At 34.9% G+C, this 16,333-nt stretch overlaps 1 protein-coding gene across 1 annotated transcript in view; it reads left to right on the top strand.

Annotated features, from left to right (window-relative positions):
• The window catches only part of LOC135212653 (DNA polymerase epsilon catalytic subunit A-like), a 186,244-nt gene that overhangs the window by 142,616 nt on the left and 27,295 nt on the right, over positions 1-16,333 (top strand). The window contains exons 20-25 of the mRNA XM_064246280.1: positions 5,303-5,483; positions 6,489-6,647; positions 10,341-10,535; positions 10,820-11,041; positions 11,252-11,542; positions 12,865-13,794. Coding sequence (XP_064102350.1) covers positions 5,303-5,483; positions 6,489-6,647; positions 10,341-10,535; positions 10,820-11,041; positions 11,252-11,542; positions 12,865-13,794 — 1,978 coding nt within the window. The remainder of the gene's footprint in view (positions 1-5,302; positions 5,484-6,488; positions 6,648-10,340; positions 10,536-10,819; positions 11,042-11,251; positions 11,543-12,864; positions 13,795-16,333) is intronic.

A 16,333-nucleotide genomic window follows, 5' to 3' on the forward strand; every position in this document is an offset into this window, starting at 1 on the left:
CTCATGTTTCTGCCAGCACTGAAGGGTGTAAGCTCACTCTTCCCATCTTCTGACTCATGGAATCTCTACAGAAGCCATTCCTCACAATTTGATTGATAATAATTATCAAAATTTACAATGACAGAAGAAATACTTCATTTTCTTGTACGGATCAGTGTTTTTGGATTATTGAGTTATTTTTACTTATTACCCTGTAACTACAAAAGTAAGAGGAATTTTGACGAAATATTTTGTATACACATTTTTCATTGCATATGAAGCTCCATGAATTTTTCATGGTTTTGCATTTTTCACCATATACTGGCTGGCCGGCCCCCCTAAGGGCATCAGCAGGGCCAGGGGAGTTAATTTTGAGTGACGGTGTTCAAACTTCCACAGGTCTTACCCCTAGTTTGACCGAATATGCACACAAAATTTCAGGAAACAAACAACTCAGTCCTGTCAGCCATCTAGCATTGAAACATGCAGGATGCATACAGTTGTCCCCTGTATTTGCATTCTCCAGATTCGCAGACTCACTCATTTGCATATTTTTCTGCGGAACCTATCTGAAATAGTATACTCACAGGAGGACTTGCTCATTCACAGCTTTTCTGTTGATAAATATTCACTAATTGGTGTATTTTAATGTTATTTTCATGATTAAAAACATTTTCATGATACAAATATGATTTACTAATTTTCAAGTATTACATTGATTAATACTGTGTTATTAAGTTTAATAAGATTAAATGATATTAAATTATAAAAATGCTCTCTCTCTCTCTCTCTCTCTCTCTCTCTCTCTCTCTCTCTCTCTCTCTCTCTCTCTCTCTCTCTCTCTCTCTCTCTCTCTCTCTGAGATGTATGTTTTTTTGTATGGTAGATAAATGATTTACTAATTTTCATATAATAATGTAAACAACAATAATCTCAATTAATTTAAGAAAATACTGTAGTGAATTAGTAAGCTTTTAGTTTATAAATTAAGAAATTATATAAGAATGAAGGAAAATCTAATCTCTTAATTTTCTGACTTTGAGAGAGGGAACATTGAAGCTGTCACAAATGTCAAGAAACCTGACAGCAAGGGGAGGGGAGTGTTGCCATGTAGTGAGTCTGTAATAATGGTTGCCATCTTTTGGTTTCTATTTCTTCCTTCTTTTATTTCTCTCTCTCTCTCTCTCTCTCTCTCTCTCTCTCTCTCTCTCTCTCTCTCTCTCTCTCTCTCTCTCTCTCACTGAGACACTACACTGACCTCCACAAGCAAGAGTCACAAAGTTAATTCCATCCATCAGGCAACAAGGTTACCAAAGACAGCTAGAGAGCCTGAACATGTATGGCTTAGAAACACGACAATTGTGAGGACAATTATAGAAATATTCAAAATACTAAATAGCATAACAAAAGCAGACAGTAATCTATTTATGTTAAACAAAAACCAGTCAAGAAATAATGGTTGGCAACTAGAACTGAAGAGATACAATACATCTCATTGTGGGAACTTCTTCACATACAAGATATGTGACACATGGAGTAAACTGCCACAAGAAGTTGTAAACAGCAACAGTGTGGAAGAGTTTAAAAGAAAAGCTAGACAAAATCATTAGCACACTGAATGAACAGTAAACCTACTCCTAGAGATAAGTGAGCGCACGATGTTTCCTCGTATGGACTAATAAGTCTTTTAGACATCCTAGTCCTTGTAACTCTCTCTCTCTCTCTCTTTGTTATTGGCTGTACATATATATTTCTAATGGTAAATGTTTAAGATGACTTTGAAGTGATATTAATATAATTTCAAAGGTATATTTGATGTAGGATGATACTTTAAGTATACATTTGGTATTTGAACTTTGAAGATAGGCAGTATTATGGGTTTTTAGAAGGGGTTCTAAGTATTCACGGATTCTAACTATTCTCGGCGTGAGGGCCTGATAAGCATCCCCGTGAGAAGGGGGGGTCCACTGTACTTACATGTTCCATACACCAAGAATCCAGGAAGTACCTAAGATTTGTTTTCCAGGACAGAGTCTACCAGTTCAGGGCTCTTGTGTTTCAGACTTTCAACAGCTTCTCATGTTTACCAGGGTTCTTGCCCATCTAGCAAAATGGCTTCACCTCATGGGCATAAACCTCAGTCTCTACTTAGATGACTGGCTGCTACGATCCCCATTAAGATCAAGATGTACAGAGGCCCTGCAGAAAAAACACTCGTTCTCGCCCAGGAATTAGGCCCTCGGATAAACTTCAAAAAGCCTCAATTAGTCCCAATACAATCGATCGTCTATCTGAGGATAACTAATTCACTGAAGTTTTGGGCTTTTCCTTCTCTGTAAAGGATTCACAACTGCATATGGAAGGTCCAAAGTTTACTTGATTGCCCTTCCTGTTCGGCAAAGGAATGGATGAGCCTCCTAGGAACCCTGTCATCCATTGAGAGGTTCGTACCTTTAAGAGGGCTACACACCTGTCTGTTTCAAGTTTACTTCAGAGCCAGATGGCACAGGAAGGTGTTCCCAGACTTGTGTGTTCCCCATCACTCCTGAAATCGAGAACCTTTGGTGGTGGCTTTTAGAAGAAAGATTTTTAGTGGGAAAGACTTCTCCCTCAGAACCCAGACTTAACATTGTATTCAGATGCATCGGATCAAGGTTGGGGAACCCTTTTAGATAACAGAAAAGTATCCGGAATATGGTCATCAAACGAAAGAGAGTTTACACAAATGTAAAGGAGCTGAGAGCGATTCATCTAGCTTTTCAGCTTTTTGCAGCAGGGACGTACAGCAGGACAGTAGCAGTCCATTCAGACAGCATGACTGCTCTAGCTTACTTAAAGAATCAAGGGGAAACTCATTCTTTCTCATTCATGAAGGAACCAAAGAATTCCTTCTGTGGGCACAAGACAATCAGATAACATTGTTACCCAATTTATTCAGGGCAAACTAAACGTCCTTGCAGACAAGCCAAGTCAGGGCAAACAGGTGCTACGGACAGAGTGAACACTTGACATGGGGAAACAGTGGGGAAAGCCATTGATAGACCTGTTTGCAATATCAAGGAGTCATTGCCTTCCACTCTTCTGTTCTCCAGCTCCTGATCCCATGGTATGGGCAACAGATGCCATGATTCAAGATTCGTCAGACCTAGAAGTGTTCGCTTTCCCACCATTCAGCATGGTGAGGGAAGTGTTGAAGAAGTTCGTCACCCACTCCGACACGTCAGTGATGCTAGTAGCCCCATTTTGGCCACAGAGGGAATGGTTCCCGGACCTTCTAAAACTGGTGGATTATCCAACACTTACCACAGAAGAGAAGGCTTCTCAGGCAGCCTCACTTTTACCACTATCAGCAAAATTTGTTCAGTCACGTTCTGATAGACTTCAGACTGTCCGGGAGCTTGTCAGAAAGAAGGGGTTTTCAAGAAAAGCTTCAGAGGCAATTGCAGGATGTAGGCAACAATCTTCTGCTGCAGTCTACTAAGCAGATTGGGCACTGTGGATACTGGTGTCAGGAACATTGCATCTTGTCTTCTAAAACCACTAACCCAAATTGCAGTTTTCTTGCTGGTTTTAGGTCATCGCTTGGATTAGCTACCTTTACTATTAAAGGTTATAGGGCTATGTTTTTAACTCTTGTGTTCAAACATTGGTTGCCTGGAATTCGGATGTGGTCTGTAAATGGATTTCATGCCCTCTGTTCAAACCCTTAAATTCCTCTTCCTGAGGAAACCTGATGAACCAGACTTTATTTTTAATGGCATTAGCCACAGCAAAGAGTGAACTAGTTTCAGGCACTTGATAAGAGCTGTTTTGTCTCTAACCCTGAGTTTTTTGGTGAAAAACAAGAATCCGTCTAACCCCTGGCCACGTTGTTCGTTTGTCATTGAAAGTTTGGTCGATATCCTGAACCAGTCAGATCAGGAGAGAGTACTCTGCTCACTTAGGGCATTGGCGTGTTATATTGAGAGGACAAAAGGCATTAGAAGCCCATTTTAAAACCTATGGTGATCGGGAAAGAATATCTTACGACCACTATCTAAGAATGCATTAATCATTTTCCTTAGGAGTTTAATTACAGAATCGCATTTGAAGTTTCAATATGAAGGCTCTTCCTTTGTGTAAATTGAAAGGCCATGAAATAAAGGTAGTGACCACATCACTGGCTTTCAAATGAAATCTCTCTCTCTGCAATTTTGCAGTCAACCTTTTGGAAATGCAAACTTGTTTTTGCAATGCATTACCTACGTGACATCGAAACAGTCTAAGATAAATGCAATACGATAAGCTCCTTTTCAGTGGTTGGCATGGTATGGAGGAAGGAAATATAGGAGATATTCTTTATATTTACCTCTATTTCCTCACTTTGATAACCTTGATAAAGAATTGTTGATTTATTGGGAATCCTGGGAAGGTTCTATGTACCTAGTCTACCCACCATTCATTGGTTTTTATGGTTGGGTTGGATTGTTTTTATATATGGTGTAGGTGAAATTTATCTGGTATTTTGTTATTGTACTGCACTAGGGCAATGGATATCATATATACTATATGCTTTATATATGTATCACTTAGATTGTTAGCTTTGGCAACCTGCAAGTTAATCCTAAGTTGCAAAGCCCACTATGGTAGAGGCTACCCTTCGCTCTACTGCCATGCCACTACAGGTCGAGAGAACTTAGACCATAGGCAGTATCTACCTGCTACAGCTCCCTCACCAGATAAGGTTGCAACAAGCATGATTCGATGCTAGCTAATTCTCCATTTAAAATGAACCTCCATATCTGAGTGTTTTTTGAGTAGGATATGTTTATATCCCACCTCCTATCAGTGTTGGAATCAGCTATGTAATTATTTAGTAAGTTACTTATAAAAAATTGACATTTTTATAATAAATTAAAAGTTTTGTATATATGTACTTACCAAATAATTACATGATTGGAGCCCACCCTCCTCCTTACTCATGGACATACAACACAAATGAATTGAGCTCTCTAGCTATTTTGCAACTATTCCTCTCCAGAAATTGGCGGGTCATTACCTGCACCAAAACAAAAGAAGGCTACCATGTTTTTAGAATCTTGAGCTGCCATGTCATTGGAAACTAATAGCTATGGTAAGCATATACAAAACTTTATTTTACATTTTATAAAAATGTCATATTTTTATATAAAAAGGCATAATTTAATACTAATATGTAAACAGCAACTGTCAACTCTTATATTTTTGTCTCTTGTGCAACAGTATTGCTGTGCTGCTTTATTTGAAAGTTTGTGTAAATTTAAAGGAAATATTTTAGACCAATTAAGAGGATTCTTATTTGCAGAGCTATACCTCTAGCAATTTTTCAAGCTGAGACATCTGTGAAACACCATTATTTACGTCGTTGGTTAAAGGATTCTTCCATAGTAAACTTTGACATAAGAAACGTTTTGGACTGGGAATATTACATTGAGAGGTTATCCGGAACAGTCATGAAAATTATTACTATTCCAGCAGCTCTTCAGGTAATTATGACAATTAGTAGTATGTAATCATTTGGCATAAATGTGTAATGTGTCATTTTTAAAGACATTATTCATTCAAACCCATTTAAATTATAATTAACTTATAATTATCCATTTTAATGCCCTTGATCTTATCCAAGAGGCTTCAGTTCCTTTCAAGTGGAAAAACAGAAAAAACATTCTTAGCTGTTAGTAATGAGTATGCATGGACAGGCCTCAAGATCTTTGTGTTTTTGATTCGTGAGCTGTGAGAATTTAGTGAGGCTGGGAGGTGGGAATGTGCAGATTAGGTAATGGATTTGTATGAAGAGCAAAAAGAATTTGTTTATAAATTTCACAGCTCCATAACTCGCTCTAAAGTGACCTATTTAAGCTTTCTTATATAGTTACACTTCGTATAGAAAGTTAGTAAAACTGTTAGTTGAGACCAGGTTTCTAGTAATTCAGTTAAAATACTCTTGATTATAGCCAGGCCAGGAATAACCAATTAAAACTTGCGTAGAAAAAATATTGCCTGTGAGGGATTGTTAGACTGTAGTGTGTTAATTAATATTCTATTCAGTCAATAGAGGGAAGATAACAGTAATAAGTTTGTAAGTATGGTAAAAACAAAAGTTTAAGCTTCTAACTGTGCACAGGTGATGTCCAGTATCACAGGGTTTCCCAGTCTTCTGAGAAAAACTAGTATATTCCAAACATTGTAAAAATGTAGTCATTTGTGGCAAATGATTGATATTGTAATGAGTGTTCAAATGTTATCATTAGAAATAGGGCCTATTATACACTCAGAATATCTGTTGTCAGTAATTTATAAGTGGTAGACAACATTTCTTTAGATTTTCATTCTGTAGATAAATATTTTGTCAGTCTTCATTATTTTATCTGAAACGTATGTCACCATTGTTTTTATTATAGTGGACAGTATATTTTTTAGATATTTTAAATTTTTACATATTCGTGCATGGTAATATGTTTATAATGTTTTTTTCAATTTTGGTGTTTTAGGGTGTCCCAAATCCAGTACCCAGAGTTGCACATCCAGATTGGCTTCATAAAAAGGTGTTGGAGAGAAATGATACCTTTAAACAACGTCGTATAACAGATATGTTTTCTTTCGCTCCAAAACCCAAACCTCAAATTCAAGTACAAACAGAGGATGATAATGTAAGAATGACTTTTTCTGAATGTAATAATTAACTTTTGATATTTCTAGCATTGATATGTTTCATCACAACCCATCAATTATATGCATGCCAAACTCAAGATATAGCATATCCCCGAACGGTCTCCGTATTTAAAAGAAATAAAAGAAAGAATAATTGTTTATATACAAAACAAACCTTCAGTGTTAACCCTTACTGGACGGGTAAATATATCGATATGCAGCTCCTCAGGCCAGGTAAACTTTGAGGTCGGCCAATTTACAATCAAAACACATCAATGGAAAGAGGAAGATATGCAAATGTACATGGTGAAAGAAAAAATAAAAACATTTTCCCCTCCTTTCCCAAAAAGTGGAAAATTACTATTTACAACTCCTTGTGGGGCCTCTTTTACAAGACAGTCATAAATTTTACCAACTTGTATATGTTTTTTCTAATAGAGTGGTTCTTCCCTTATTTGCGGATCAGCAGTCACGGGATCAGTTAACCACAGGTTTTTCCTTAGACCACATCTCAGTCTATATCACTGGTATGAATCGCAGCATTGCAGCTTGTCCAGGTTACTACTTGATGTTTATAGGTAGGCTAAGCCTTGGCCGCAGTCTCATAACCACGAACATACATGAATAGATTCACATTATGATATTAACTGACAATAAAGGTAATAAAACCATTCTCACCTTATATATTATTGGCATATCTTCATAATAAATAGCCTATTCATGGGATAATTCCACATCATTGACATCAACTCATACTTTGAGTGGCCAGCAACAAAATGTAAACATGGAGTTACATTGCGTTCACAGCGACCTTTATCAATCGATAACCTTTTAGAAATGTTAATAGTAGTAGTGTAATTACGGTAGTAATAACATTTAGGAAAACATTAATTTTTAATTCGAACTTCATTATTGTTGTGGTAGTACGTAATAACTTCTCTGAACACTGCAGTCATACAAAAGATAATTGTCATAGATGATCGTATTGTTCTTTGCGATTGGCGACAAAGCGTAAACGTACTAAAACCATTTTTACATTATATATATATTATTGGCACATCTTCGTAATAAAATGCCTATTTTATATATTATTGGCATATCTTCATAATAAAAAGCCTTTTCCAGGAATAATTTCTTGGGGAAAGCATTTTTCAAAATACAAAAACACACTTTACAGTAATTAATTTTTTTTAACAGATAGTCCCTGACATTTGTTGGTATATACGTGTTGCCATATTTTTATTCTTTCTGTAATTTACTAACTGTGCTTCAATACAACTTTTATAGTTGACTCAAAGATTATCACACATATTATAAAAGTATACAAGAGAATATTTTATCACTATCGATGTTTCATTTCTTATCACCGTAAAAATATTTAAAATATGAATTTCATAAGTAAACAACACAATATTGTTATTATCGGCGACCTAAGCTAGTCAACAGTTACTCTCGTCGTAAGCTGCTCTCTCTCTCTCTCTCAATGAAATATGAATTACTGTATCATAAACTTGTATGTACAAAGTTAAAAATAATAATAATTCCATTAATAAATTAGTTTCTTTTAGCAACTTAATTGTTTTCCAAAATAATTCTTTCGGTAATAAATGTCCATCAGCTGATTCTCAGCGTTAACAGAAGACAAAAATAGGTTTGTATTACTTTATTTTGCTATTTATACTTTAATATTACAGTTGGGTCTGTAATCATTACAGTAAATCATGTTTTTTATCATTAATTTGTTCATTCACAAAATAGATATATGTACCTACTTGTAGTTTTATGCAGCAGCCAAGTCATGAAAATGAAGAGGAATTGTTAGCTAGTATACTTTTGTTTGCAGATCTGATGAAGGGAAAATTGAAGATAGGAAAGAATTTATAAAAGATTTTGACATTATAGAGACACATAACTTAACACACACACACAAACAAAGGAGGCATAAAGTAAGCAAGGGAGCTATTTCAAGGACAATTTGCTTCTACTACTACTAATAGGAGTAGCCATTGATAGTTTTAAAATTTTAAATTGCAGTAAGTACATGTGTATCTTCAACCTATAGGATAGCCTGGACCAATCAATAGTGAGTACCCATATGATAGTTTAAGGTATATTAGGTGTTTAAATTAGTATTAAAATAGGCAGTTAGCCTATAAGAGTTTTTATAGGTAGGATATCTTCGGTGTTTTAATTATTGAAGTAAGCAGTTGGGGTGGGTATAGCCCAGGGCTTTTTGAGGGGTGCGATAACGCGGATATTTGCTTATCACGGGTTGTTGTGGCCCCCAACCTCCGCGATTATCGAGGCCCCACTGTAAATAAATTTATTTTACTTTGTAAAATTATAATTACTGCTCACACAATATTAAAACAGATAAGAAATAAAAACAGTAACAAATTCATAACATATTTGTTGAAAATTATTTACATAAATTTAACGAGAACCAAGATTCAGTAACTTTTACTTTCACATGTTTTTCTAATATTTTTTTTTGCACTTTTCTTTGTAAAATTACATTTACAACCGACATACTATCGTAAAAGACAAGAACAAAAAACCACAGCAACCCATTGGTATATTTACAAGCAAATTTACAAAAAGACGTCATGTGAGAGAGATGCAGAACATTCTTTCTTCAAGTCAAACCCAGAACTGAAGTCCTGAGATGCCCACACTGATTTTAGCCAGTGTAAAAGTTGCCATTAGTGAATTCATGGACTATAAATGTATTGGCACCGATTCTGTCCAAATTGATGGCGCGCATCTACAGGATCAATCTGTCCACCACCCCAAACCTGTTATTACTACTCCCGAGGATCAATCCGTCCATTAAGGGTTAACAATCAGATCAATCTTCTGGCGCCAGCTGGAAACCAGTTGAAAAACAATCAAAGACTATATGCAAGGAAACTGTGGCATCTGGGATCTAATGTCATCGACCACACATGAAGCTTATGACGCATTGTTTTTCTTAACCCACCTTGGAGAGTGGATGTTCACTTTGCTCTCCTCCTTTCCAAGCCGGTTTTTTGGATAGCCCATGATTCCTTTCTGCTCTTTTTAGGTGTCTATGGTTCTTTATGTGTTACTATGGATTCCTCCAAGAAGTCCCAGGTTTGGATGGGTAACTGTAATAAGTCCCCATAGGAACTATAATTAATATTTGCTATTATAAATAATTGAAAGATTTTTTCTAATGGAAAACAAACATTTGTCTACAAAGTTTGTTTTAGTAAAATTAATTTTTTATGGCTGTAGCCATTTTCTACTTATCTGAATTATTTATTTATGAGGGGATAAGACATTGGATAAGATCCTCATGTGGCAGTGTAGTTTAATATTTACCGCCAACTGTGCATAGTGGAATACCAGTCTTATTTTTTTCACTCAGTTGCATTAATTTGATTAATTTTTAACTGTATTATTCAGTGATATAATATTCTCTAAAGATATCACAATAGTACATACTAAGAAGATCAGGAAAGGAAAAGTCATGAGCATAATTACACTAGAAATATTGAGATAATGTTATAATGATTTTGTTAAAGCAAAATATGTTGTTTTTGAAGACTACTTAAGAAATGTACTGGCTATTGTTTTATGAATAAACTCAGCTGATGAAAATGATATTTAAAAGTGATAAAATTTAATTTTGCCATTAGAAGTTATATTTTTAATACACTCTATTCCAGTCTCAAGATTTATTTGCATCTCAGACTGTTAATGACATTGAGGACACAGTAGCTCCACAAAGCCATCGTTCTCTTGGTCCATCAGTTACAAGTGCCAAACGTAAGAGAGGAGTGAACCCGACAGAAGAAAACATGGACCTAAGTAAAAGCTGGAGAGAAGTGCTTGGAAATCCTCCACCCAAAGGCAACTCAAAGGTTACTTTTTTTATTTTTTTTTTTTTTTTCTTATTTATTTTTTTTTTTTAAGATATACCTATAAGTTCGGTTTGAAGTACTAAAAATATTATAATTTTGTTTTTAGAAAAAGATTTACAAAATATTGAGAATATAAATATTTTTAAACAAAATTTGTTATATAAAGATTTAATGTTTGTTGTAAAATAGATACAAATAGATACATTATTGAAAAATAAAAATAAAACTTCCAAAGAAATTGTAGCATTTTAATGGTCTTATGATTTCCTTTTGTAAATGTAAAGGAAGAAGTAAGAGCCTGGATAGTTTTCCAAAAGAAGAAATGGGAATATCAAAGACTTCAGCGGGAAACACGATCCAAGAGACTAAGGATGGAAAATTACGTTGGGATCACAGCAGGCAAAGGGGCTGGTGGAGTTGTTCGGTCAGCACCATCAACCACACTTGGTGGTTTTCTTAGAAGAACTCAACGTACTCTGTTGGATGTTCCTTGGCAGATTATTCAGGTAATAACTGAAGTGTTTTTGTAAGTAATGAGTTAAATAATGTCAGATATTGGAGGTGTAACACAACTTCTTAGGGCCTTGGTCAGTTTAAGTGAATATCAGTATGTCCAGATAACAGTGAAAATACAGTAATTCTTTCATTTTCATGCCAGCATTGTAATGTGTATTATAAGAAGGATATGGTGGCAATATTTGCATTTAATTTTTCAGTTAGCTGAAACCAACACACAAGGATCGTTCAAATTGTGGGCATTGGTTGGGAGTGATCTGCATCTCATCAAGCTTGTAGTCCCTAGAGTATTTTATGTCAACCAACGCCTCCCAAAACCACCCACTGAATCTGATGGTGTTTGGCGTAAAGCAAATAAGATTCTGCCCCGGTCACATCCTACTCACAACTTATATGAGTATAGTGTGCCAGAGGAGCTGTTTAGAGAACACAGCAATGAGTTAATGGCTGACTTGTCAACACCAGACATCGAAGGGATTTATGAAACACAGGTTAGTTTAACTTTTGTAAGAAGGCCTTCATGAGAAATGTTAATAGAGTTGCCTGTTTTCTTGTCAAATACTGTAATTCTTAATTATGTATCTTTTGGTTATTACTTCTTACCTGCTCTGGATTATTGGAAAATATTGATATGTAATTGCAGTAACCTTACTCCAACCCTACATGCTTACCAAAGTGCATGTTAATAACCGTTGATATGTATGCAAAATGGAGATATGATGCATAAATAATTTATTTCCAAGATGACAAGAGAGAGAAAGGTAATGAATTTTAATACTATGTTTATTTGTTACATTCAATAAAAATATTCTCCGTGTGCATTAAATACAATCCATAGCTAGATACAGGAAGAAGTAAGACTGGCCAAAAGTGTCCTTGTAAAGGTAATGCAAGAGACACAAAGATTGAATGAATTATTACACTTTCTTACATTTCATATTTTGAAAAAAAAAAATAATTAAAATGTTGTAAAGTATGACTAATGCCAGTCAGTACAAAAGTTTATAAAAGATCATAAAAAGTGGAAAAAAAATTCACTTAAAATTTTAACTGAGAGATATTGAGTGAATATTTACTGCACTCATATCTATTTTGTACTTTTATCAAGAAAGCTCTCCAAACATCTTGAAGCACAGTTAATTTCAATTAGTGCATAAGTACTCAGTTTTGCACAACAATTGTAGTTAAGTTTGTACAAAAGTTAGTAGAAAGAGTATACAAACAATATTATAGAGAGAGGAAAAAGATGTTTACTCTTCAATTTCAAAATTATATAAATTGAAACTTGTATTAATAGGTTGTGTGAGAAATGTCTTATATTGCAATCGTTCCCAATTAATATATACCTACCACATTTCAAGGGGATTTTTTCAAATGACATTAGAAGAAGAGATAAAAATTCATCTAAAAGAGAACAGAAAGAGAAATTTTCACTGTACTTTATTTCTTATCCCAAAGCCATAAAATACAATTGGTCAGTCAATGCACACACCTTACAACAGTTCAAGAATAAAAGTATATGTAAATAATGGAAGAAATAGGATAGAAAAAATCCTTCTAAAAGATGACAGAATGTGAGGGACGATGTATATTTTGCATTTTTTTTTCTCATGTAAATCTCTCCAAATGCCTTGAATTGGTCCCACTCCTCATCTTTCTACATGCCTTAACTGGTTCCACTCTTTCTCATGTTTTATTTTATTTTTTTTTTTTTTTTTTTTTTTTAGTTTGGTATTTGCTTTTACATGAGTGACGGTCAATGACTGAATGCTGAGTTAGGTTAGGATGCTAATTAATTTTGTATATTTTCCAGGTCCCACTGGAGTTTCGAACAATAGCTCAGTTAGGTTGCGTGTGTATTGTGGATAAAGCTTTAGCCAGACCCGACACAGATACTTTTGAAGTGCAGCAACTCAAATTTAAGACAGTAGCTCAGTATCAGTACTTGGACAAAGACCGCCTTCACCATATTTATTTCTATCATCACCGCAGTGGGAACAAAGCCATGTTTGGTTTGTTTTTCCCCAAGAGTAAAAAGTCTCATGTATTTGTGCTGGATACAGTCAGAAGCAACCAGATGCCAAATATGAATAATCTGTATAATAATGAAAGAACAGCAAAGCTAAGTAAAGGTCATGAAGAAGCACTTTTACCTGAGGCCAATTATGCCTTTGAAATTAAATTTGAAACTGAAATACGACAAATCTATCGGCAAATTCAGCGTCTTTTGCAAGGTTATCGTGATGAAAAGAGAGGCCCTACTATGCTTGCAGTTCAGTCTCCTTTAGATTTAGTCAGTATTACAACACTAATGCCCGGATTCGGAGAATTTCCCCAAGTGCCCATCCATGTAAGCGATGTTGAGAACTTGTATAATGTCTTGGACTGGCAACGTGTTGGTGCAAAGGCCATGTTGCGTCATTATTTGGGATTAAATCAGTTATTGCACATGGCTTTGGAGCAGAGCAGGTATTTCCATGTCCCTGTGGGTAATTTACCTAGTGATACAACTGCTTTTGGAGCTGACCTGTTTTATATGAGACACTTGCAGAAGCACAATTTTGTGGTGTGGTGCTCTCCTGGTCCAAGGCCAGACTTAGGAGGTCATGAACATGATGATAATCGCTTGGTGGCTGAATTAGAAGATACTGTATCAGCTGCATCAGTTAATAATCCAGGCTGCTATTCCTCTGTGTGTGTAGAACTGGACTTAGATGCATTGGCAGTCACAACTTTATTACAGGTAAGCACACTGTTTATAAAAACTTAGTTTTACATTACGTTAAATGTTATCTTTGTTGGTATTGATCTTCTTATAAGAGCAATGTTGCCAGTCTCAAAAAGGTTTAAATTTCAGACATTGTTCACTACCCATTCTTAAACCTTGTGATAATATGCTTAGAATTAAATCTCATTTTGCTATTCATATCTTGCAGTACTGTACACTAGTTGAAGAATTAAAGTAGTTAAAATAACTTGTTCAGTATTTGGTAGAAATTTACCTCATTTTTATTTATTTTCTTTGCCATTCCGAGGAAGAAAACATGGAATTATAAGGTTATTTAATTTTATTGAATATTAACAAAGGCTTCTGTTTTATTAATATTTTTTGTGTGCTTTGCTTAGAAATGCCCAGAAACAACCATAATGAGTCTGAGAGATATATTAGACCCATTCTGGTACTCTCAATCAGTAGATGTTTAGGCTCTGAAATGTTTGTAATTTTGATATTACCCTACTCCAGGAACCTTACTCAGTTCTTATACAATTACATAATCCATACAGGATACCCAAACATAGGTATGTAGCTATAAATATTTGTACATATAAAAAAATTGTTATAAGTTATGCTGTAGCAGAAATAAGCCAATGTGATATACAATTAACATATAATAAACGTTACCAATCGGGGCTGACTAAGTGTAGAAAGTCATTAGATAATTGTTAGAAGCATTAGAGGGTGGTGTTGGAAGGAATTAGATAAGTGTTTATCATTGTCTTCCTCCAAGTCATGTATGGAGTGGGAAACAGACCTGAGTGAAGTAATATCAAAGTGTAAAAATAATAGCCAGTGTTTCAGTCAGTCATGTTTCTTATACTAAATTAGATAACAAGCAACGACACATGAAGTCATCAGCTGTCACTATGAATTGCTCGGTTAACATATACTCTGTGACTCAAATAGCACCAGTGCTATCAGTTAAATGATTGTCTACTAGTCAGGAAGTTTTAAATCTATTGCATCTCTATATCTACTGCTTTGCTACTTATTTCTCCACTAATGTTTAACCTTTTGATCTACTCTTTATTTTTTTATTTTCTATATGTGTACTTATATTGAAAATTCTTGAAAATCTTTCTCACTTACTTCAAGTAAGTTAATTAGCCCAATGAACATCTTATTTAAACCTCTTCCTATGTCCATCTAAATGTTCAGAAATAATTTTCAAGTATAAAACATGAATTCCAATTACTAAAGCAAGGTTGTCAAGGTCTTTATTTACTGCTGTTATTCTTGCCTCTTGATGTAAAAATGCAGTACTATACCATATTTCTCAAAATTCTCTATCACCTTTTGATCCAAATGGGGAAGAAGGGTAGTGGTATATACTGAACAGTAAATGCATAGCATACAAAATCATATTTAGATGAAAATACTGTCGCATAGTGTGAAGAATATACTGTATAGAATTTTGAATGGGCAAAAATGTCAGCTATACCTTTCCAACTCCAGGGTGGTGACAAGGATTGCTTTTCATGATCAAGTCCTATCTTCCCTGCCTTTCACTTCATCACTGTGCTTTTACTAGCTCATGCATTTCTTTAGCCTGACTTCCCCAGTCTTGCAACCAAACTCTTACTCATGAAGAATCTATTCCAATGCCTACCTTCTCTTTTCAGCCATGTTCTGCATGTACTGCTGCTTTTGTTCCCAAGCTGCTTGTCATCTGATAAGCCTCAACCTTCCCCTTTTGCCCCTTTTGCTCTTTCATGTCCATCTGCTGCTTTAGCTGCTTCCTCTTACCTAAGTTCCCATTCAGATTCTCAGATCTCTATCATTAAAGCCTTAATGGTAACTTTAACCCTTAAACGCCGAAGCGGTAAAAAAAAATTGTCTCCCGTGTGCCGGAGGTGTTTCAGAGTGAGCGCGGAAGCGGAAAAAATATTTTTTTCAAAAAATCACAGCGCGCTTATTTTTCAAGATTAAGAGTTTATTTTTGGCTCCTTTTTTTTTCATTGGCTGAAGTTTAGTATGCAACCATCAGAAATGAAAAAAATTATCATTATCATATATAAATAATGCGATATATGATAGTGCAAAAACAAGATTTCATATATAATTGTATTCAAATCGCGCTGTGCGCAAAACGTTTAAAGGTAACGAGTTACTTCTTTTTTCGTTGTAATGTACACTAAATTTCGATCATTTTGGTATATAACACATTGTAAAACGATAAAAGCAACACAGAGAAAATATTATCACAAAATAATGCATGAATTCGTAACGCACGGACGTAAACAAATATTTTTTTCAAAAATTCACCATAAATCTAAATATTGTCCTAGAGACTTCCAATTTCTTTCAAAATGAAGACAAATGATTGAATATTACTATACTGTAAGAATATTAGCTTACAAATGCAGTTTTCGACCATATCTGACTAGGTAAAGTTGACTGAATGTCGAATGTTTTATATATATATATTTTTTTATATGCAATTATTTCGGGAATAAGAAAATCTACAACCTTAAAATATTTTTAGTTTTATTCTACATGAAAT

Source organism: Macrobrachium nipponense, chromosome 41 (genome assembly GCF_015104395.2).
Source record: "Macrobrachium nipponense isolate FS-2020 chromosome 41, ASM1510439v2, whole genome shotgun sequence".
NCBI lineage: Eukaryota > Metazoa > Arthropoda > Malacostraca > Decapoda > Palaemonidae > Macrobrachium > Macrobrachium nipponense.